The 24,862-nt window shown below is 37.7% G+C and overlaps 3 protein-coding genes and 1 pseudogene across 4 annotated transcripts; 1 reads left to right on the top strand and 3 right to left on the bottom strand.

The window, feature by feature from the left end:
* Positions 1–1,610: 1,610 nt before the first annotated feature.
* LOC147936342 (uncharacterized) lies at positions 1,611–5,816 on the bottom strand. Its single transcript, XM_087468692.1, has 10 exons — positions 5,681–5,816; positions 5,455–5,561; positions 4,328–5,201; positions 4,053–4,232; positions 3,566–3,884; positions 3,397–3,484; positions 2,389–3,285; positions 2,181–2,301; positions 1,955–2,008; positions 1,611–1,867 (listed from the first exon to the last, which is right to left on the bottom strand). Exons 1-10 carry the CDS (start codon positions 5,814–5,816, stop codon positions 1,611–1,613), a joined length of 3,033 nt encoding a protein of 1,010 aa, XP_087324818.1.
* A 1,898-nt stretch (positions 5,817–7,714) lies between these two features.
* LOC147936343 (uncharacterized) lies at positions 7,715–10,739 on the bottom strand (annotated as a pseudogene).
* Positions 10,740–19,053: 8,314 nt separating this feature from the next.
* LOC104719386 (uncharacterized) lies at positions 19,054–21,745 on the top strand. 2 transcript variants are annotated; one of them, XM_010437307.3, is made up of 5 exons: positions 19,054–20,201; positions 20,730–20,788; positions 20,889–21,017; positions 21,086–21,221; positions 21,314–21,745. In XM_010437307.3, exons 1-5 carry the CDS (start codon positions 19,500–19,502, stop codon positions 21,605–21,607), a joined length of 1,320 nt encoding a protein of 439 aa, XP_010435609.1. In that variant the 5' UTR covers positions 19,054–19,499; the 3' UTR covers positions 21,608–21,745. The 2 variants fall into 2 exon arrangements, 1 of the variants encoding a protein (XP_010435609.1); XR_015568621.1 differs by having other exon boundaries at positions 19,135–20,201; positions 20,724–20,788.
* Positions 21,746–21,803: 58 nt separating this feature from the next.
* Positions 21,804–24,702, bottom strand: LOC104719387 (THO complex subunit 4D). Its single transcript, XM_010437308.3, has 7 exons — positions 24,533–24,702; positions 23,905–24,192; positions 22,922–23,065; positions 22,770–22,838; positions 22,478–22,674; positions 22,297–22,377; positions 21,804–22,148 (listed from the first exon to the last, which is right to left on the bottom strand). The coding sequence occupies exons 2-7, from the start codon at positions 24,142–24,144 to the stop codon at positions 21,953–21,955; spliced, it is 927 nt and encodes a 308-aa protein (XP_010435610.2). The 5' UTR covers positions 24,145–24,192; positions 24,533–24,702; the 3' UTR covers positions 21,804–21,952.
* Between the last annotated feature and the right edge of the window lie 160 nt (positions 24,703–24,862).

The following is a 24,862-nucleotide window of genomic DNA, read 5'->3' on the forward strand; positions in this document are numbered from 1 at the left end:
AAATCCATTTTTAATATATATTTTACCGCCCCTACAAAACTATTTCTAATGTATGTGTATGATAACTTAGGTTTCTGCCTGATTATATATTCGGATTGTTATGAAGATTAGTAGATATGTGTTTAAGTTTTACTTAATATTTTGTGTCTGTTGGTTCTCCGTTGGTGTGTCCGTTTAATTTTCGATGTCTGTTTCCTCTTATTTATTTAAAATCATTTATTTCCCAAAGTTGTGCCTTCTTATTCATTCCGTTAGGTTACGTTAGTGGAGTAATGTAAATTCTGGGTTTTTTTTATTAAAGTTAGTTGGTTCTTTATGTAGGAGTCTTTATCACTTTTTTATTTCCCTTAATATTTATGTTATTGAATTTTGGGGTTTTTAATTTGTAGTTATTATACTCTACTGTATTTAAAATATAAATTGGTCATTTGTTAGAATTTTTTTAAAAGGTTAGTTAACATTGTTACTGTTTTGAGGTCATTTTAAGCCAATGTTATTTAAAGTATGTGAGATTTGACGCATGAACAATCATATTTTTGGAGGTCTGATGTTGAATATTATTGTTTAGTTTTTGTCCCCGGTTTGATTTTCTTGTAACCCGTTTTATCATTTGACGTGATTTTAAACGGGTGTTGTTATTAAGACAATGGCAAATGAGACAGAAGGTTTTTTGCAGAAAGCGAATAAGAAAATGGCGTCACAATTGCCCATATTGTGTTTATTTAGAATTTCTCTTATAGGTCTGTTGCCTTACATATAGGACAATTTCTTGTCACATATAGCCAAGTGATAATACAGTGATGGTGGTAAATATGGTTACATTTCAGTGTGTTGACTTCCTCTTTTCCTCTAAATGTTTCTAAGCAAATAACGCAGGCTTCTTTTCCTCTTCTTTGGTTGGTGTTCTTTTCGATGTTTGTAGATTTCTAATGAGGATCTCGGTGTTCAGAATGTAGTTTGCCTGGAAGTTGTAATCTATAACTGTGAAGTGTATAACTAAAGTCCTATTTCTTTGATTTTTACTTTGGTTTGACGTTCTCCCGTCTGTGGCCTTCTGATTGTGAGGAGTATTGATATTTCGCTTAGCAGAATAGAGGGAACAGTTTCATAAGAAAAGTGTATTCCCGATTATGGTTTCTTGCCATTTTTGCGCTGTTATTTTGATGATTTTTTTGTGTTACGCTTATAGCTTTTGGAATACAGTATACGGTTGCTGTATATATAGATGCCGTGTACCTTTGTTTAAAGAGTCCTCCATTAATAAGGGTTTTTTTGGACGGAAGGTTTGCCCTGGTTTTTTAGACAAGCTGCCATTTCAAATTTCTGTAACGGTGTAATGGGGTTTTAATGGTGTACTTGAATTTTTTTTTTTTTTTTTGGTGTGAACAAGGAGACCAAGGTCTCCTAACTTTATTAAAAGAAAAATAAACAGATTACACACGAATCCGACGTGGGACTAAAACCCTATTAGTATATTCAGTAACTAAAAACTCAACACTAGAGGGACAAACCTCTAACAACTGCAACCCTAACGGTTGAGAAAATGCAAAAGAAGCCAAACCATCCGCAATTCGATTTGCTTCTCTATACATTTTAGAAATCCGGACTGTCTAGTCGTTCGTTAATAAGTCATAGCACAACCGTACTAGGAACGACAAGGGATGAGAATCGCAAATCCCTGTCTTATGAAAACCAACCACCAGCGCCGAATCAACCTCTACCTCCAGTCTAGTTATTCTCCTCCCCCAAGCGATAGCCAGACCATAGTAGATACCCCATAATTCCGCCATCGGACCAGAGCACACTCCTATATTCAAGGCAGAACCGTAGATCCAAGCTCCCTCCTTATCCCGCAAGACGCCCCCAGCTGCAGCCAAACCAGGATTTCCTCAGCACCATCAGAGTTTAGTTTCACCCAGTCGTCTGGCAGAGGAGACCATGCAATTTGACGTACCACCCTCTCTCCAGCTCGGTTCTGCAAACTCGATCCCTGCACTTCCCATTCGTCCTAAATACATTACCACATCTCCATTTCCAAGCCCACCACACCGCCATTCCAAAGATTGTAGCCTAGGGTACATTAAACCTTGGTTCTGTACTCCTTAGATAAAGCCACTCCAACATCGTTTGGCAAAAAAACATATCACGTTGCTCTGGTGCCACAATCCTACTCCACAAACCTGACATCGCTGGACAATCACGTACCACATGGAGAATTGTTTCCTCCCCACTCTTACACACCTGACAAAGCCCCGAATCAATCAAATGCCGCTGAAATCTCTCAGCATTTGTCATAACCACCTGATTACAACCCAGCCAAAGAAAGACTCAGACCCGCTTAGGGAGCAACGCCTTCCATATCCTCCCAAAAAAGCACGCCATATTCACTTTGGGATCCTCCGTTTGAGTTAAGAAAGAGTAAGCAGACTTAACAATAAACCTCCCATCCTGGTTCGGACCCCATGCAATTCTATCTCTTGCCCCATTAATCGAATCAACTACCATAGCCCAGATGCGTAGCCTATCCAAAGGTGAAATGAATTGCTCAAAACGCGTGAAGTCCCAGCCAGAACCCTCAATCCAGAGATCCTTCACTCGCAGGTCTACTAATTCCGCTAGTATGTCTCTCAAAGCCACTTTACTCAACGGTCCCACATCCATCCACCAATCCTGCAAAAATCTTATGGAACCTCCATCTCCCACTATCCACCTCAAACCGGGCAATAAAACGTCTCTCAGGCCCGTCCGTACACTGCGCCAAGTAGAGGACCATGTACCTTTCACTCGAGTCCAGGAAGTGTCATTATAGTCCCCAATTTTATATTTGCTCCTAAGCACCCGTGCCCACAGGCTCGTTGTATCATGAATCACTCTCCACCCAACTTTTGCAATCAATGCTTTGTTCATCACCTCTAGGGACTTAATTCCCAACCCACCATCCTCCTTTGACAAACACACCTTTTTCCAAGACACTAGATGTTGTCTCTTTTTCTCCACGGTGCTACCCCAGATGAAACCTCTAGAGAGTTGATCCAAACGTTTCAGAGTAGACTTTGGCAGTAGAATGGAACTCATTGAATGAATTGGAATCGAACTAAGGACAGACTTAGTCAATGTGATACGACCCACCAAACTTAAAACTTTGCCTTTCCAACCTGATAGTTTTGTCGACACCCTCTCAACAACACTTCCATAAGTATCTTTATTCATCCATTTATGGAGGATAGGCATACCCAAGTACTTCCCAAGATCAGTTGTACGTTGGATGCCACTCTCTGCACTTATCTGGACCCCCAAACCTCGACTTACATTTGCAGAAAAATAAATCTTGGATTTCTCCAAGCTTACTTTCTATCTTGATGCCACACAAAAGGTCTCCAGTACTCTCCTGATTACTCGTATATGTGCTATTGTGGATTCAGCAAATAAGATTAAATTGTCTGCGAAACATAGATGAGATAACTTAGGTCCCCCTCTTGATAAGCTGATTGGTTTCCACTCCTTCAAAACAATAGACCTATCTAGCTAGTGACATAATCTCTCACGACACAACACAAAAAGGTACGGTGAGAGAGGATCTTCCTGAAGAAGACCACGGGAAGGTTGGAACGCCTCTGTAAGTTCCCCATTCAGCAACACACTCATTGACGGTCCTGTTACACACTTCATAATCCACCCAATCCACACTTCTGGTAACTGTGCTGCATGTAATGTGTCCTCAAGAAAATTCCAGCGGACTCTATCATAAGTTTTTTTAAGGTTGAGTTTGAGCAACAACCATCCTTTGGTGCCTTTCTTTCTTCTAAAAGAGTTTACTGCTTCTTGTACTATAAGAATATTGTCAGTACTAAGGCGACCAGGGATAAAGCTAGATTGCGCTGATCCTATCAACAGAGGCATCACATATTGGAGTCACATAACCATAGTCTTCGTGATCGTCTTGAATAGAACATTGCACAGACTAATCGGTCTAAAATGCTTAACTGTCTCTGGTTTCGGCATTTTGGTTATCAGAACGAGCAAGGCATCATTCGTATGCGCTGGTAACTCACCTGTTTCGAAGAACTCTAGCACAAACCGTATGACAGAGTCCCCAACTGTATCCCAACACTCCTGATAAAATATAGGTTGAAACCCATCCGGCCTAGGATCCTTAAACTTCCCCATACTCCTCAAACACCTTTCCACGTCCAGTGCACTAAATGGCATGTTAAGTCTCTGCATATCTGATTCTGAAAAACACATGAAACCCTCCGCAGGCAACTTGCTAACCGTCTATTCCACATCCTCCGGTGAATACAAGTGTTTGAAATACGACACAACCAACGTCTCAAGCTCTGCGGGTCCAATATGCACCGACCATCAGCTCCTTTTAACAGCTCAATACGATTTCTTCTTCTACGAATGATAGTAGATGTGCGAAAAAATTGTGTATTCCGATCCCCCAAAGCTATTAACTTCTCTTGCGTCTTTTGGAACCAAATCAACTCCTCCTGTTCCATTATCGCATCAAAATCTTTAGCCAACACCACTTCCCTTTCCAATAAATCATCAGTTTGAGACAGAGTTAACCGGTCCTGAATACACTGCAACTCCTCCACTATTTTATCCTTTTTACGTTGTACATCCCCAAACACATCCACATTCCACCGCTTAAGTTTAATCTGTAAAATCTTCAAAGCCTCTGGAGTCGATATATCATTCTTCCAAGAGGCATCCAAAAGATCTTTAAAGCTTTCATGCTTTAAACATGGTAAATGAGTTATTGTAGCTTCCTGCCATTTCATCCTTCCATTTGCGCAACAGAGCTCCCGATAAAGTCTCTTTGCCACAAAATTTCTCTCCTCACGGCCTCTTTTCCAAGTAAACTTAGATCTCTTAAACCCCATATCTATTAAAGATAAAATATTAATCCAAGCTCCAAACTCAAGCGAATCTGCAGACAAACACCCATTCCCACCAGAACGCTCATCCAACCTCAAGATAGTATTGAAGTCACATTCAACAATCGCCGACTCCGATATATTCCTCATCACACTTGCAAGCTCATTCCACAATCCACTTCTCCTGCTAACCGAAGGAGCAGCATACACCACAATAATATGATATTTCTCAGCCTCCTTTGTCACCGTTGCATAAATATATTGGTTATACGACTGTATAATCTCGACCTCCATAGAAGCCAAAGTCCTCCACTCTGCCTAACAGCCTCAACTCTGAAGCAATTATCAAAACCAAGTCCTTGACAAATGTGTTGCGCCCTATCACCACTCGCGTGAGTCTCAAACAACGCTAACACATCAAGTTTAAATCATTTTAACAAATATCGAATGGACCGTCAAAAATTGGGTTTATTCACCCCCCCCCCCCCCCCCGACAATTCCAAAATATGCAATTCATCATGATTATAGAACAAAGACTATGAATTACCGGGGTGAGTTGTTAAACTCGAACATCCCCCACCACCCCATCCGGTGGATCAGCAACAATGGCTAGATCCATAGCTATTTGTGGGGCTACGACCAATGGTTCTACTCCTTGCATTTCTTTGTTCCTCACGGCTGACAAATAAGAGTGACGACCGTAAAAGAAGGGCACCGCTAGGATTAAGTGGGAAGTGCTAGGGTAAAGCCCCTGATGGATCGATCAACATTCGCCACCTGCATAGATAGGGAATCACGATCACCCTCGATCTGCCCCATCCTATCACACAAAATGCCGGCATGACCAACACGAGCACCCTCAACTTGTAAACGCTTCCCAGACTCCGACAATTCAACTTCCCCCCGTGTTGGACCATAGACAAGTCCCCTCATGGGCCTATTTGTAACAGGTTTTGGCTTCGGCCCATTGTTACTTTCCGTAATGCCCCCCCCCCCTTTTCTTATTAACTTGGCCATCCTTGACACCCCCTAAACTTTTCAAACTCTACTCATTACCAATTCGCCCCTTAACTTGATTCCCACTCTTCGAATCATGATGTTTATTTGAAATCGGGACATTTTCTTTATTAGCTTCCAACAATCTCGCGTCTCCATCTACCAACTTACCAAACTTATTAGATACTGCAATATTCCCGAGATCTGATGAGATCAAAAGATATTTTCTGGTCTGATCCGAACTCGCTGGCGACCCGCCTACCGTAAAAATTACCGCCGCTGGTGGTGATTTTGCTCTCCCTCCCGACCTTCAAGTTGGTGTGAACCCATCTTCCTTCTGTGCTACCACTAAAAATTCACTCTTGTTTCACTTGTGACCACCGCTACTTGTTTCTCGAGAACCCGCTTAGGACAATTATGCCCAACCAGACCACAAGATGAACAAATGTTCTTCAACCCCTCATAAGACACAAAATAGCGACCCCCATTTATCATGATTATCCCTTTCAACGGTTTCCGTAAATTTACTTCCATGCAGATACCAACAAACCGACATCTTTCAAAGTACAAAGTTGTTAGGTCCACCTTAATTGGCTTTCTCAATCCCTTTGCAAAACTCATGAGAATCTGCCGATGGTAAAAATTGAACGGGATGTTGGAAACCCTCACCCATACCGGGGTTGTGACAATATCATCCATCAGTGGGTCAAAATCTGGCGACCATGCTTGAACCATGAGACATCTCCCAAACGCTCGCCATGGCCAATTCTTTATGGTAGGGTTTGAACTGGAGGAGGAGTACCCTAGTCATATATTTTTCCTTTACACTTTCCTATGGTGTACTTGAATTTGAGTGTGAAGTTTGTACCCGAGCCGTGGGAAATTGGGTAATTATAATATACTTATTTGTAAACTATTTTTTGTATTAGTTATTGAAATTTTAAAAGTGTATCTAATTTTACATATTTGAACGGGGGCCTTCCAAATTTAAAGTCTTCGTAGTGATTTGGTTATAGGTCGAAGCCTTATGTTAATAGGTGTGGGCCCAAAATTTGGGTTCTAGGTCAGGGTTTTTTCACCGTGGTTTTGCTTTTTTATTAAAAGTTCCAAGATGAGGTCCATCTTTTTTTGTGTATTGAAATTTTGGGCTCTTAACTTTCTAATTGTTTAAATTGACCTTCTTTAAAAGTATCTAAAATATGGGTTGATTGTTGTTCTTGTTATTTTTTGAAAACTAACCCGGTTATATACTTTTTATAAGGGACAAGAAGTTTATTAAGTTCGATTTTGTTTCATAGGATAGTCGTATGTTTTGGGTTAATTCTTTAATTTGTTTATGAAAACCATTTCCTGCATTTTCAAAGTACATTGTTGTGACTTAAAAAATGTTGTACTTTACTCTGTTTTTTAATACTTTTTAAAAAATTGACTACATCAGTTTTGTAAGTATTTCTACAGGTCTTCCTCTACTTTGACCTATGTTCTTTTTAGCTTCGGTGGTATTTTGCTATAGAGGATGATACCTAAATTTGTGTATATTTAATTTCCCATGTCCTTTATTGAAGATTTTTTTTAAAAACAACTTAAAAAGAAAAAAACAACTTAAAAAGGAGTAGAACTGGAAAACAATGGAAGTAGTTCAGAGACTTTGTTTTTTTTTTTGGTTAATGATGGTTGAAAAACTTCCTCATCTGTTTGTAGTATTAGCACTTCTTGCACCTTGTATCCATGTCGTTAAGTTTGCATATCTTGTTTGGTTTGTTGTCTCTTATGGATTGGAAGTAGATTGGTTTCTTGATGACATGGATCCCTTGGAGGGATAATTTGATCTTAGTCTAACAACGATCAGACCTTGTTGTTGATTTTGCCCATTCCAGCTTATCCAAATAGCGTTTCCCTGTATCTATTTCTCCCCTGCACAACATGAGAATCCCATATAGATAAATGCCTTTGTCATACAAACCTTCAGCAAAGGCTAGGAGATGATATAAACATGTGCTTGTGTTTTTGTGGTAGAAATACTCTTTCGCGTCTTCGATGTAATGGGCTTCTGCATTACCGGTTTGTAGACAACTCTCCATTAGCTGTTGGTAATTCTGTATGTTGCTAATGGATTCATGGCCAGTTGTTTGAGATTGAGTTTTTTGGAAACTCTTTCCGCAGGCTATTGCATGTTCATGAGAAACTTAGAAGCAATGACGTACATCTTGACGGCCAGATTTTGCAACCCTGGAGATTATGTCGCCTAGAAGATCTTGTGGTAGGCTTTCTAATGCTGAATATATTTTTTGGCTGCCATTTTTGTTTCGTTTTTGTTGGTGTAACTTTCTGGATTGATTTTCCTCAGCTTAGAGGTTATATAGTTGTCAAATCATTGTCGTTTCATTGTTTTTGATGTTTGATTAAACGAATGTAATTGATTTCTGGGTGTAAGTGGCCTTCAATTACTATCATGATAGTGGTGGTGGTGGGGAGTTTAACCGCAATTGATCTTTGATTCTTTGTAGGTTACAAATGTCGGTCGCTTGAAGTTTTGTTTGGTAATTATCATCTCTTTTATATTCTGCTGCATTTGTTTTCTCCATAGTGGGTCGTATGCTCACTTTATTTGGATGAGTGTTTTCATTGATATGATACTTAAGTTCGTTCAAACCATTATGTTGTCTTCTTTATATTTTCTTACTTTGTTTTGCAAATTTTTACAATAGCAAACGTGGTTGAACATGTGTATACTGGAAATATTGATTATTTCTAATGAACATTAAGAGATTTTTTTTTTTAGATAATGTCTTTGTCACTTCGGTAGGCATGTGGAAATTGTGGCAATGTCTTTTGATTCATCGCTATGCTCCTCTCCATTGTCCTGTGTAGAAATATAAACCATAGTTAGTATATTCTTGCCCGTGTAGAAGCAGATGTTTTAAAAGAAAAGTTGTTGTTATTGAAGGAAAGTTAGTATATTCTTCTCTAATGTTGCATCTAGAATTTTCAACCCTGAATTTGAAGTTACACGGGAAAGAGCAACATATAACTGTCCGTGAGTGAAGACTGATTGTGTTTCTCTCTCTTGTTAGTTGTCATCCATTTAGTGAGCATGGTCTTTCTACATCCTCTCTACTAATAATGCTATCCAAACGTTGCAACTGGTCAAATAGCAGCCTCTGTTGATCTTGAAGATGAATATGGAGGCGTTAACTGCTGGTTTGTGGTAATGGATGTGGAATGCAAAAATTCTCCAAACTGCTTCACATGCTGAGACGTAGCGACAGTCAAGGTATTCACAGATCTCATCGACAGGTTGGTATTTTTCTTTGTCCAAGGCCTTTTTCCCATTTAGTTGGTCTGACAATCACAAACTTTGCTTTGTCCACACCTTTAGTTATATATTTGAATAGATACTTTACCGCGCTTGTTTTACAACACCACTCCACATTGATATGTGCCTTAAACTTTTTCAGCAAGTTGAGGTTGTGGGGTAAAACATTGCGATTGTCCAACCTTGTCACACCTTTGAAGACAAATTTGGAGTCATCGTGATGCCGCTGGTAGACAAGGTACCTGGAGCGGTTAATGGTAGGGTTGTCCACAAAGGGTCGTGGGTACTTCTTACTGCATTGACCATTTTCCATGCATGTTGAATACGGTCTGTCTAAACCACAAGGACCATGAATCATATGCTGTTGGATCAGTTCAAAGCCTTCCATGTCTGTTTCCTTATCTGGTAATTCAGCTGAAATGAATTTATCAATAAGAGCTGGGTCTGGGTTATTGCTTCTACCATCTAGCCATAGTAGGATGTGTGCACGAGGTAGGCCTCATTTTTGAAACTCTATTGTGTACACCACTACTTAATTCAAAATTGAGCTTTAGTTAGGTTTCTTTGTTTTCATAAGTCAAATATATGTAAGTGTGGTATTTATGAAAAAAAAATACCTGCTACACGAACAGGGAAGAAAACTCAATTGTTAAAATCGGTGAGCATCTCATCTAGTTTTTTTTTGAAAACTCTTGTTTGCAGATCAGGCCTTGAGTTTGAACCTTCGGTAGAATATGTTTGTAGATGTTCTGTTAACTCTGGCCAATTAGGGTTCGCTATGAAGGTTATAAATAAGTCATGATTTCCAAACCATCTACATATAGCCATTGCATCATGGTACTTCTCTACCATATATTATGGGCCTGTAGTGAAAATTGATGGCAATATGATTCTTCTCCCAATCCGTTTAGCATCAGGGTCTCCTCTCTCAACAGCATCGTAAACATTGTTATACAAATCAGCTCTTAATTTTTTTTGATTAACAGCTATGTAACGAAGTCTTTCTTGCTCCATCGCTGTGTAGGCATCAACAATTTACTGATGGAATAATCTTCCTCCTCTGGTAATTGCCATCCCTTCAGATAAGTGTGTCTGAATCTGGTAAGTATCGTATTCTCTCATCGTCATGTACGACCTCTTTACTCGGCTATTTGCGGATGAATGATAGGTGATTTCCTCATGATATCCAGATTCACCATAGGGAACAGTAAAGGGTACCAAAGACTCATATAAAGAGGATGAAGATCACTTATCCTTTGCAGTTCAGAAGACTTATATTGCAGGATAACATCACGTACAGAAGTTGCTGTATTGAAATCGCCAACTATCAAACCAGCTATCTCATCAGCAGTAGGTAAGTCATATTGTCTTCCTTTCTTTGCTTGGTTGACCAATCTGATATTGAATTCTCTACATTCCCCATCTTCATATATATCCCTTGCTATTCTGAAAACCTTTGCTAGTTCGTTGATTCTATCTAGCATCATGATCAAGATACCAACAATCTCTTGATCAACTGGTTTCCCGTTTGTTGACCCTCTCATTTTCTGCATACGATTTTTAATTTCATTCCTTTTGTAAAAAAATGTAAAGTTGTAGAAAACAAGGTTGCTTTCCATCCACTAGTAACAGAGACCCAATAGAATGGTAATTTTGGCCATGGATTATGTAAGTATAGGGGCCTTGTGTGATCAACTTTACGACCAGTTGATGTGAACGCTATCATTGAGTTGAGTACACGGATGTTACGACGAAAGTCCGATGATTCGTTGTACAGTTTCTCAAGTTCTGGTGGTGTTGGACGTACTTTAGGTAATCTAACGCGTCGTTGTTGACAACATATTGTTTGGTTTCTTGTTTTGGATATCCAGAGCAGGGCGTTACAAAATTGACATGTGATAATACCGGTGGAAGAGGCTTTCTCTGGGTTTTTTGTGGCTGTATGTTGCAACGGTTCATAAGTAAGTTTTTGCCAGTGTTAGAAAAGGTAAAACTTAAACAATTACTACATACATTGGTTGTGGGCCGGAAAAAAACTAAACAGCTAATTTACAATATCTGCAATATTTGCATTTCGGGTTGTCTAAAATGAATTTGAAAAGCACGCATAAATGGGGGTAAAGTAACGATTGAAATAAAAATATTTCGCTGTACCTTTTGGTTTTTTTGTCGCGCGTTTGACTAACATAATGGAACGTTGTAATCGTCGAGCACTTGTACATAGACCTGCACATTGCAAATTGAAACTAAGAGTGTTGTCTAGAGCTTAGTTGAAACCAGTTGTATTTGGAGTCGTGAAATTTACTTTTTTCTCGTATGTGATTTTGTGGACAGATTTAAAAGTGTAGGTTCTACTTTGTAATATTTTTGACAAAGCCATGGTTGGCATAGCTTTGCATGTAGAAGAACTGGTGAGATTAGAATGTTGGGTAGTTAAGTAATGGTGAAATGTCAGAGTGATAACCATATTCAGATGAGCAGGTTAGATCTTACTTTTCTTCGATAATCTTTTCTCTGAATTCAAACTTTCTTTTCCTTTACTGCGCTTCTCTTTTCCTTTACTGTTGCCTTCATCACTTACTAGAGGTTTCATCGTCTGCAATCGTTTTCAGCTCTAGTAATAGTCTACACTTGATTTATAATCTTGAAAGAATGGAAAGGGGATGTAATGTTAGAAATTAGGTTGTAATATGGTAGAAGAGATCGAAGAGAGCAGCCCCAAGATTTACTCTTATTGTGATTGTCTAATGTCTTTGTGGGTGGTTATAAATATGTAATGTCTATATTTAGTGGAGTAGATCAGGCAGTAGAGGGGAGTTTCAGTTTTAATTAAAATGTGAATGGGCAACCCGCGGTTTTTATTTGTACATCAATCATATTGCCATTTTAAGATTCAATGCTTTTTATGAATCATATTGCGTACGAATGCCTATGTTTGCATAATGGTTTCCGTATGGAAAATGGTGTGCAGTGCAGTGCATAAGCACTGCTACTATAAGCTTTGCTGCAGCTGGAAGCTCATTTTAAAAAACATACAGCTTAGGGTAGAGGCAAGAGTGTGGAACAGGCGGTCTTTTTAACTGTTTGGCAAAGTGGACTATCGAGAGAGTGTAAGTATTGTGTTCATGCATTTGTAACTGGTGTTTTATTCACGACATTCATCAGGTACAGTTTAATTTTTTGAGACCTTTTTTTTTTTTTTTTTTGGGCAAACAATTTTTTGGGACCTATGTTGTTTAAATGTGTGGCAAAATGATAGCATCAATCGAATAGAACTTTAGTTCACATGCGAAGGTACAACATGAAATTTCATAATCACTGGGAAGTTGTAAAAGATTTAGACAATAGCAGTAATGTACTTATGCTTAAACATTCTAATGAGAAGCTAAAGTGAGAGAAGTCGTGAAATGAAGGAAGCTCTTTTTGAAAATAGCAAACGGGAAATTCAAACGTAAGGAATTAGACTAATTGTATTTATGTTTCTTCCGTTTTTTGTTCGTAGCTGTCGAAGATGAATTTTCCACAGGTAAATCTCCAGAACCTATCAAATTTTCCACTGTTATTATATCTACTGCAGAGGTTGTGCTTGTGAGGTGTAGCTGAGATGGACTTATTGTAGACGCTTTAACACCTAAATCAACCATATTTTCAGCTTCTGCCTGCGTATGTACGTAGTAAAAATTAACGAAAACAGTGATATGTTGGAAATCATTGAGAGAGTGATATGGATGTGTTGTTGAGTATACCACACGGAAGGTTGGAAGAGGAGGCACTTCAGCAGTCTCATAAATACGTGAGACAATAAATGACTGATGGTGAGGAGTGAAATTAAAGTTGGTTAGTTTAAGCTGGAATGTAAATTTCTTCCCAACAATGTTAGAGACTATTTTTGGGATTGGAGCTCCACAGTCTGAGTTAAGTTCACCGAAAATGAGAAACTGTTAGACACAAATAGGTTGTGGAGTTTTGGAATTCAAGGTTTAATTGTGGTAAAAATATTTAAAGGGATTCGTAGATAACTGACATACCATTTGAGAAGATAGTGTTGAAGCATGTATGTTGGTCAATTTCACCATATCCTTATCAAAGACTACGAAAACGCTGCTGGTTATTCTATCGTCGACAACTATTTCCACACGGTACCTTCCAAGTTTTGACATGGTAAGCCTTCAATATTTTAAACTGTCCGATAAATTGTATGAATTAATAAACTTACTTCACATCTCCAATAGCAGTAGTTGATCCACATTTGAACTTATTGCAAGTAAGGGACGCCATCTTTTTCACCATTTTTGTCCCACATGCAGCACTTAGTGCACTTTCTCCCCGCTTTCATAATGGAATACATGTGTTGCGAACAATAAAGAGGGTTACTGTAAGAGCGATATTTAGCAGTGAACGAAATAGATCGAAGTAGGTGAGGGACAGACCTTTCAAGACATAAGTGGACTAACATCCTCTCCAAGGTTTGCGTCATTCCATTCTGATACGCTTTGGTGGAAAAAACTTGGTCAATGACATCTAGTGTGCGTCACAAAAACAGGAAACAAAAGAAAACCATCATGCTATAAATTAATAATTGAATAAAATAACAACCACGTTAATCTAAATCATATAGAAAAGTAGAAGACAGACACCCTTAAACTAATGTAGAACAAACGAACGTGTCCATTTCTTTCGAGAAATTGGCTATTTCTTTTTGAAAAGATAACAAACTCATGAGCGTTTAATTATAAAAGTTTTGAAAGAGTTAAAACATTGACACACCTGGAAGATCTGTATTGGTGTTGGCAAGAGAAACCAACTGCTCTAGCCCCGGAACCTATAAAACTCTTCCGGCAAAATCCCAAAAGACTCGTCGAACTGATCAAAAACAGTGGTTGCTATGAAACATATTGAGAAAGGGAAATCAGTTAGTTTAAAACAGGAGTTGCTTCTGGTGACTTCAAAATCCGACATAATATATATTGCCCCATCACTGAGCGACTCCTCAAATTTTGAAAGATGGGTTACATTGATGGATCCTTGGATGACACAACTCTTAAAAAACCTCACACTAGATAAAGACATTATAATCGAGTCATTGAAAAATCTAGTTGAGTTGGAAACAACCTTTTGATCAATTAGCAGGAAATCTACTCCCATTAGTTGGCCTCCTTTTTAGACGTTGCGGGCAGGCCAGTGACAAAGCAATCTCCCAACGATCTTATGGTGTACGCGGCCAGCTTTGAGATTTGCGAATGAAACAACAGTGGAATCCATGTAAGTAAAGATGAAATTCAGAGAGTCAGGAAATTGTGAGAGGCATGAAGTTGGAGAAGAAGACATTATATAGGACTTTAATTGAATGAGAGAGCATTAAAAGACTTCAATTACTGTTTTAGAGGAAGCTGATCCGATGGAGATATTGAAAGGGTTTAAAGGATAAGCGAGTAAAAAAGGAATGATGAAGGTGAGAGACGTTTGACGTAACAGAACAGAAAAATATGAAAGGACGGTTGAGATCGCACATCAATGGCGGCGGAGTATAGCTAGCTGGTAAAGGGATTTAATCGAAGAGCATATTAAACATGGATTACAAATGGACTCATAATGGGCTTTACAATAAATATTAAAGAAAGAAATAGGAATCGCTAACTTGGTTCTCTCCTAAAATTGGGCTTCGAAAAAATGGCCTTATTAAACGGGTAGAAGTGATGACGTGGCAGCACCAGGAGTTGAGGAAAGTACATTATATATATATATATATAGGGGTGTAGGTGTAAAGATAAGATAAAGAGACAATAATCTTTCTCTTGTCCTCCTCCACACTTATTCGTGACAATTCAACGTCTTTCTCATATTATTCTTCTTGTTCTTGATTAAATCTCCTAATTTTAGTATTTACATAAATATCATTCTGCAAATTTAACAGGGTATTAGAGTAATGATTCTCTTAATTTGATTTTCACTCTTCACATTTCTATGATTCTAATTGTCTTCAAAGGAGAAAACTATTTGATGTGGTCAAGAACCATAAAAATCAAGCTGTGTAACCGTAAACTTTGGTGCCATGATGAAACCTCTAAAGCTTCATAAGAAGCCACCAAACATGAGGAAAAGAAACATCAAAGAAGCTGATGAGGAGACTATACTCGCAAAGAAAACCAAACAGTTCCAAAAATCAAACCGTCCTCGATACTCTCCAAAACTCACTTGAATACCCCGTTTTTTAGGCTTACTCCTATTGTGAAATCACAAACAAGCTATGAGAGACTCTCAAGAATGTGTATGACAGTGTATATATCAAGATAAATCAGAGGTGGGAGAAGAGTCTATGATTCATGTGGAAGGGAAAATGGAGGAAAGAGAACCTAGTCCACAACCTCTTAGACAAGACCTTACTCCAAAACCTCTTCAAAGAAGCACACAGGGTCGTAGTAATCCCTCCAATTGGAAATAATATCAAGTCTACAACAACAATCAAGCTGTAGCTCATCCAATTCAAGCATTTTGTTATCTCTCCCTTTAGCCTACCAGTCATCAAGTATTTCTTGGTAAAATTAACAATACCACATCTTTCAAAGCTATGAAGAGGCTTAGGAAATTAAAGAATAGATGAATGCGTTTGATGATGAGGTTGGATCTATGGACCGCAATCATATGTGGGATGAATCACACCATCCTCCCGATAAAAGAGCGGTAAGCTCAAAACGGGTGTTCACCATCAAATATTTGAGCAATGGAGAAATAGAATGCTACAAGGCTCATTTAGTGGCACGAAAGTTTACTTTGGGAGTTGGGCAGATGGATGTCAAGAATACGTACTCACAAGAAAAACTTAAAGAGGAATTCTACATGTCTCCACCATCCGACCATCGATGCTACTTATGTTTATATTTTAACGAGTCAAAATAACACTAGACCAAACAATATTGACTTTAATTTATCACGATTATGGGTTACATTTTACTTAATCTTTTCTTTAGAAAAATTCGAGAATCACCAAAATAATACTTGATATATTTCCAACAACATTATTCCTCATGATCAAGAACTCTGGTATTGGTTTGATTGTTGACAAATCATCATTACACTCATTCATCCCTGTTATTGTACCACCGACACTATTGTTTAAGCCGCCATAGTCTTTGGCTGCTAAATCTTTCAAAGAAATCAGATTATCAGAAAGAGCATTGTCATAATTTTGTATGCAGCCATAGTCTTTGGCTGATAATCTTTCAAAGAAATCAGATTATCAGAAAGAGCATTGTCATAATATATATTATGAGAACGAAAATCAATCGCATTATCCGCAAACAACATTAATTTTTTTCGCGTATTTGATATATATCGAAATTGGTAACTGATAAAAGTTTTGGTAATATCAAAAAGATCAAATGTCGGAATTTCTGAGGTTGATTTTAGAACCTCAAAACAAAGGGAAGAAAGCTTTTTTTTTGTGTGCAGATGAACTCCATTTCAGCTTTTGTATTCATCATACATTTTTTTGTATATGATAAGACAAAGAAAAGTAAAACCACAATAGAAAACAGTAAATAATTTCTTTTGACGGATGCTACCATCTTTTTCGTTTCAGATGTTTAAGAAATTATGTGACGTGAGATCTATATAGGAAAAAACAGATTTTATATTTTAGTATGTTAATAGAATATGTACCATAATAAAATAATTTTACAATATTTTATATTTTGGTAATTCAGAAAATGCTTTTGACCGAATAAAATTATATGTTAGTTGTCTTAAAAGGTTGTAGAATTCAATTGAATAATAATATTATATTAACAAAAATTTAGGATAAATAACATAAAAAATTTCTTCACTTTGTTTTGAGGTTGATGTGGCTACAATGCATGTCACTTTATGTTTGATTCTAACTCCGGTTCAAATGGAAATATACCAATCAAAGAAAATCTCATATATAGAGAATAGAGAGACTAAGTTATCAAAATATTTGGAAGAGATGCGAAGACCTTGTTTAAAAAACTTCCATGAGTAGTTCCATCAATTTTTATGTTATTTATCCTAAATTTTTGTTAATATAATATTATTATTCAATTGAATTCTATAACCTTTTAAGACAACTAACATATAAATTTATTGGGTCAAAAGCATTTTCTGAATTACCAAAATATAAAACATTGTAAAACTATTTTATTAACATAATCTATTAACATACTGAAATATAATCTATTTTATTGTACATAATCTATTAACATACTGAAATATAAAATCTATTTTTTCCTATATAGATCTCACATCACATAATTTCTTAAACATCTGAAACGAAAAAGATGGTAGCATCCGTCAAAAGAAATTGTTTATTATTTTCTATTGTGGTTTTACTTTTCTTTGTTTTCTTTGCCACATCAACCTCAAAACAGAGTGAAAAAATATTATTTTCCTTGGTGGAGATGAACTTCATCTCAGCTTTTGAAATCATCATACAATTTTTTGTATATATGAGACAAAAAAAAAAGTAAAACCACAATAGAAAATAATAAATGATTTCTTTAGAAGGATGCTACCATCTCTTTTCGTTTCAGATGTTTAAGAACTTATGTGATGTGAGATATATATATATGATAAAATAGACCTTATATTTCAATATGTTAATAAATTATGTACCATAATAAAATAGGTTTTTAATGTTTTATATTTTGGTAATTCAGAAAATGCTTTGACCCAGTAAAATTACATGTTAGTTTACTAAAAAGGGTGTAGAATTCAATTGAATAAAATATTATATTAACAAAAAATTAGGATAAGTAACATAAAATTTCCTTTGTATGTGGGCGTGGAAGGTGATCGGAGGCAAATGGAGCCGAGCGCTAACTCCATTCCAGATGAACAATGCATAATCGCAGGTAAGCAGCAGATGATCCCTGGTTTCCTGAGATGATAAACATAGATTGCATTGAGTATCAATGTTCATCCCCCACCCCGCCATCCTTGTTTTTCTGGGGAGACGATCAAGGTTGGCAATCCACATGTTAAATGCATTCCTTGGAGTCGCTCCCTTAAACCATATAGACTTTGACCAATCAACTTCAATTGCTTTGGTCGCAGGACAGACCAAGTTTTTGAGGAGGAGAAGCCAACACATTTTTTCTATCAACTACCTTAAAGAACTTAAAGAGTTGATCATGCTAACGTGAAAGTCGAATGAGCAGTTGTGGCGTCAAAGACAAAGCAAATTAAACCTTTTTAGCAACTCCACACATTATCAACAATCATAAGAAGTTAGCTATAAAAAACCTTTCAAACTCGGGGATATTAGAATTGTTTTAAGGCGATCGTCTTCATTGTAGTGTGGGTAAAATTTTTGGGCATTTCCATAAAAAAAAAATTTTATCCAAAAATGGATCACCCATATAGTAGGTAACTATGAGCATTTCTTAAAATTGGTAAAACTACTCATGGAAGTTTTTTAAACAAGGTCTTCGCATCTCTTCCAAATATAGCTTAGTCTCTCTATTCTGTATATATATATATTTTTATTTTGAACAAAAGTCTCTCTATTATATATATATATATGAGATTTTCTTTGATTGGTACATTTCCATTGGAACCGGAGTTAGAATCAAACATCCAGTGACATGCATTGTAGGTGCATCCATTTTTAGTACAACTGGGACCAAATATTTTAAAAACCAAATATTTACTAGTATTGTTTTAGTCCTCTCATAAGAGACACAAAAACAAAAAAAAATTAACATCAGTTATTTTCGTCGTTAATGTAAATGACGGAAAAGAGATAAACAAGCACACTGAAAATTCAGAAGTGCATTCAGATAAAAGAAAGAAGTAAAAAATAATAATAATAATAACCTGGTCGGCAAACAAAATAATACTAATAACCTGAAAATTAAAAAAATACTAGTCAACATTAGCTTCTCTCAGTCTCTTGTATAAAGAGAGAATCAAATAATTTTCCATAATTCAAAAGACTTGTACAATTAAAAATTTGGGGTTATTGAATGAAAGACATGTTCTTCAATTCTTGCTTTTTGGGCTGCTTTGTCTCTGTCTCAGTGTCTCTGTCTCGAAACACCCATTAGAGATCATCATCTCTCTTCTTATCTGTCTTTTTTACTCTTAGCTGGTTTCTTCTTCTTCTTTAACCCTTTTTCGCTCTAATTTGCAATATCTTCTTTTTCCATGTATTTCCCCAAATCTTAATCTTAACTCTTCAGATTCAAAAGTTTCAATTTTTCCTCCTACCAAAAACCCCAAATCTCATCTCTTCAAAAACCCAATTTCATAAAAATCTCACCTTTGGAATTAGAGATCAAAAAAAAAAAATGTCAGTAGCTTGTGGACTAGAATGCGTATTCTGCGTAGGATTCAGTCGGTGGATATGGAAACGATGCACACACGTAGGCTCCGACGACAGTGCCACATGGACATCAGCAACACCCGAAGAGTTCGAACCAATCCCAAGGATCAGCCGCGTGATCCTCGCCGTCTACGAACCCGATCTCAGAAACCCAAAAATCTCACCTTCACTTGGATCCTTCGATCTAAACCCTGACTGGGTCATCAAACGTGTGACCCACGAAAAAACCCAAGGCAGATCTCCACCTTACATCATCTACGTCGACCACAATCACCGTGAGATCGTACTAGCCATCCGTGGCTTGAACTTAGCTAAAGAGAGCGATTACAAGATTCTATTAGATAACAAGTTGGGTCAGAAGATGCTCGGTGGTGGGTTCGTGCATCGTGGGCTTTTGAAATCTGCGGCTTGGGTTCTGAATCAAGAGTCTGAGACGCTTAGGAGAGTTTGGGAAGAAAATGGTAAAGAGTACGATTTGGTTTTCGCTGGTCACTCTTTGGGGTCTGGTGTTGCGGCGTTGATGGCGGTTTTGGTTGTGAATACTCCGGCGATGATCGGTTGTATTCCGAGGAGTAAGATTCGGTGTTTTGCTTTGGCTCCGGCGAGGTGTATGTCTCTTAATCTCGCCGTTAAGTATGCTGACGTCATCTTCTCCGTTATTTTACAGGTTAGTTTTTAATTTTATTATAATTTTTGTTATTTGATATTGTGACAATGATTCAAGAAATATTAGACTAGCGTAATCTAGAGGCAAAATATGCGTAAATTTAGCTGATTTTGACAAATGGTTTAGTTGAATTTATTTATGGTTTAGTTGTTTTATGGGTTAGAGATTTGATTTTGACAACTGTTTTCTTTTGATATTATAAAAAAGAGTTGAATTTTTTATAGTTTAGAATTTTGATATGAATAATTTTGTAACTGTGTTGTTGGATCGTGGTGGTTGGTTCATTGTTGACAAAGCATTGTCATAACTCATAATCATCATCCGTAAGTAAAGAATATGCTTTTGTGCTATATACATGGAATCGACCAATTGAATTTTCCTTGTTGCTTCTTGAGTTTGGTCAGAATATTCTGATAAAATTTTGTACTTATTTTAGGTAGCTTGTTTGGTTGTTAAGAAAGGTATCTACAGCTTTTAAGTTTCTTAAGAGTAAGAATAACATATTGACTGACTTAAGTTAAGTTGTAGGATGATTTTTTACCAAGAACAGCGACACCATTAGAGGATATATTCAAGTCACTATTCTGGTAAGTGTCGGACTTATTAATCCTTATGTTTTGGCTGTTGGTAGGTATGAACTTATCATAGGTTGAATTCAACATTTTGTATTTGTTGTTTGGTGGACAGCTTGCCTTGCTTGTTGTTTCTAGTTTGTTTGAGGGACACTTTTATACCGGAAGGTCGGAAACTAAGAGATCCTAGAAGACTTTATGCTCCCGGTCGAATTTATCATATCGTTGAGCGAAAATTTTGCAGGTAAATAGTGAAGTTAGTGTGCTATTTTCTTCTGTGATTCTTTTCTGATTTATTGTTTGTATTTTTAGATGTGGAAGGTTTCCTCCTGAAGTGAGAACAGCGATTCCAGTGGATGGTAGATTTGAACATATTGTATTATCGTCGAATGCAACGTCTGATCATGCTATTCTATGGATTGAAAGAGAAGCAGAAAAGGCATTGCAGGTGAATTTTTATTTTTACTCTTTGGTTCTAGTTGAGTAAATAAAGACAAGACTATCACAACCAAATAAGGGATTTGTGATGTGTGGTTACAGATATTGAGAGAGAAGAGTTCAGAGACAGTGGTAACAGTGCCACCAAAAGAGAAGAGAATGGAGAGGCTTAACACTTTAGAGAAAGAGCACAAAGATGCATTGGAGAGAGCGGTGAGTCTAAATATCCCTCACGCAGTGTCCACCGCGGAAGAAGAAGAAGAATGTAGTAATGGAGAAGCATCCGCGGAGTCAAAAACGAAGAAGAAGAATTGGGATGAAGTTGTGGAGAAGCTTTTCCATCGAAGCAATTCTGGAGAATTCGTATTCAACGACAATGTTGCTCCTGAGAGGTAGTCTTATGCCGGGTTGATAGTGATTGGATCAAGTTTGGTTTTGTATATTCGATTCTAGGTTTTATAGATGTGTGAGAGTGTCTATATAATCCGGTTACATTTGTCCGAGACAATAAAATTTTGTCCCAACTGCTCAAAATCTGGTGTCATTTTCCAAACTACTCATAATTGCTGGAAGTAACTTTGAAGAGTTTCAATAGGTAAAACTTAAGAAGACTAGATTCTAAACAATTTTCATTTACTTTACACAATCAAACTCCAACAAACCACAAAGGACATGAAAAAAGAGAAGCAAGGTATCATCTGAAACTAGTTAGTAAGACACACTGATTTCCTTTCTGCGGTTTTAAGAGATGTTCATGGCATCTGCGTGATAGCTCTCAAGATCTTTGTCAAGATCAGTAGCTGACTTCTCTACTGGCTTCTTTCCGTTTCCTTTGCCACCACCGCGACCACGACCACCACCACCACCACCACGCCCTCCTCTACTACTGAACCCGCCTCTTCCTCCTCTCATCCCTCCTCCTTGCTGGTTATTATGACTGCCACCAAGAGAAATAAATTATATTTTTCGTTACACCAAATTAGGAATATTTCTGTAACTGTTAGGACTAATATGAAACTCAAATCTGTTTCAATTCGATGAATCTCAGTTTGGTTCTACACTATGCGTATTAAAGATATACTTACATTGGAAGGCGGCGACTGACAGTAGGAGCTGGACCTCTTCCTCCTCTCCCTCCTCTAATTCTTCCTCTCCCTCCTCCTTGTCTGCAAATACCAGAAAAGGTTGTGTAATTCTTGGCTTTAGACTCTCAACAGTTATTCATGCAAGCACGGACATTAAAGGACAAAAGACAGAAATTCATACTGGATAACAACAGTCCTCTTCAGCCTTCCGTTGAGTCCAGTGACATTCACATTCACACGACCTGATAAAGGAGCATCAGACTTGTTGCCACCCAAAATCTCAAGTCTCATTGGTCTTCCATCCAATAATACATTGTTGTACTTCTTCAGAGCTTGAATTGCATCACTTCTTCTTGGATATACCACTTCAGCTGTGCCCTATAATAGCATGGAAACAAAGAAAAGGAGACTATAAGACGATCTTTTTTACAATCATGAAGAGAAAGGGACTGCTAAAGATTCATGAGACTTACACTTGGACGCCCATTCTTATCGTAATGAATGGCATAACGCTCTACCTCCCCAATCTCAGAGAAGAGTTCCTAGATCCCATAGAGACGAAGTTAAGTGTCTCCCCTCTCAAGATACCAACAGCACAAAATATACAAAGCCAGATTATATTTACCCTTATATCTTCATTTGTTACACCCTGGTCCAGATTTGTAACATGGAGCCTGGTTCCAGCTTCAACTCCTGATACCCCAGCAGCTCTTAGGCCATCTTCAAACAAACTGTTTTGCCATGGCAAGCTCCTCACCCTACGGACAGGCTATTCAAAAGAACATAATCATTTCAGTACAACATGTCTGTCAAACTTCAGAAACAACGTCAATGAAAAATAATTCCAAAGAAGAGACCATCCATTTGTCTGAAAGAGCAAAAACCAGTCAAAGGAAAGTGCTCCTCCACAAAGCAGTCAAGAACCACCCAATGAGAAAACCAAAATGAAAAGGAGGAAGAATGAATTTTGACCAGCTGCATATTGTTCACTGCTCCGGTTCCAAAACAACTCTTTATACCACTATGATGATAAAGGAAAAACCAGGACGTTCATAGCACGCAGAAGAAAATCCAGATGTAGCAAGAGGCTCATCAATAACTTCACGCATGATGCAAATAAACTGTGTAGAGGTAAGCTACGACATAGCGTATTTACTGCCACAACAGTTACTGAACGTTCCCCCCAAACGCTACAACACCACAAGTCAAAATTTTCAAGTAGCAATGCCATTGTTCTGGATGAAGAAACTTTGACCTTTTTAACTCACTCAAGCTCTTCATCTAAAAAGCACAGTGGTCAAAAAAACAAGAACTCGTGCACATGTCCATGCATGTCCGCCAAAGTCCTTGAAATTTAACCACAAAAAAACCCAAAAGTACACCGAAATTGCAGAGGTAAGAGACTTTTCTAAATGAAATCATCTCCTAGACGAGGTTCTGAGTGTTAAAGAATGTCAAACTATCATCAGAAGGCTTCTAGCATCTACGAGAAAACCTGCTTCTCCCATCGTTTAGCTATAAGCATGATGAAGTAAAATGCTTTGATACCACAGAAACTCAAGACTTTCAAAATCATACACATAGAAGTTCCCAGATTTTCGAGCTTGCCTTGTTAATGGAGAAAGATGATGGGTGAGCATTCACAGCAAGAGGACCTCTTCTAGCAGGTCCAGCTCCTCCTCTTCCACCGCCAAGAAAACCATTTGACCCACCACCACGGCCACGACCACGACCACGACCACGACCACGACCACGACCACGACCACGTGAATTCCCTCTTCCCCCAGACCTTGCAGTCTTACCCCTCTTAACAATCTCATCAAGAGTCATATTCAATGCTCCCGACATCTTCACCGCCAAATTTTTCTTAAAAAAACCACAGATATAAGACTGAATCTGAGAAAAAACAAAAGATTAATTTAGAAACCCACCAGCACAATCACAGTAGTCAAAGTACAAACCACAAATTTTAATCACAACTACAAATCCATAAACTAATCATATGATTGAGATTTACATCAGCAAACAAGAACCTGAAATCAGCTCTATCACATACAAACCCTAGATCTATTGCATCTCTATACAACCTATACTTAGTTTTCGAAACGAAAACCTGGGAATCTCATCGAAGCAGATGTAAACAGAACGAAATCAATCGAATAAGATGGTCCACGGGACATGTAATCTCTACGGGCGAATGAATTCGCAGAAAGATTAGATGAAGAACAAAAATTACCAGAAGAAGAGCAGAGTCAACGAGAGAGAGATGGAAGAAGAAGATGGAGAGATTGGGGTTTTAGGGTTTTGAGGAGCTTTGTATTGAGTTGTCTGCGTTTGAGATTCTTCAGAATTTAGCAGAGAGAAGCTGATTGAGAGATTTTGAGAGTTTCCAACCGAAGGGGGAACAACGAATATAGTAGTAACAAACCAACAACAACCAGACATTACTTGGGCCTAGAGCGTCCGGCCCATGTGGACAACACAAAAACTTACGCAGTTTTGAGATAACAGCACGTTGTTAGAAACCAGGAAATTCAAACGGAAGGATGTGTTAAAATCTAAACAT

The sequence above is a fragment of the Camelina sativa genome, chromosome 10 (assembly GCF_030686135.1).
Source record: "Camelina sativa cultivar CO46 ecotype springtype chromosome 10, ASM3068613v1".
In the NCBI taxonomy this organism is placed as follows: Eukaryota; Viridiplantae; Streptophyta; class Magnoliopsida; order Brassicales; family Brassicaceae; genus Camelina; species Camelina sativa.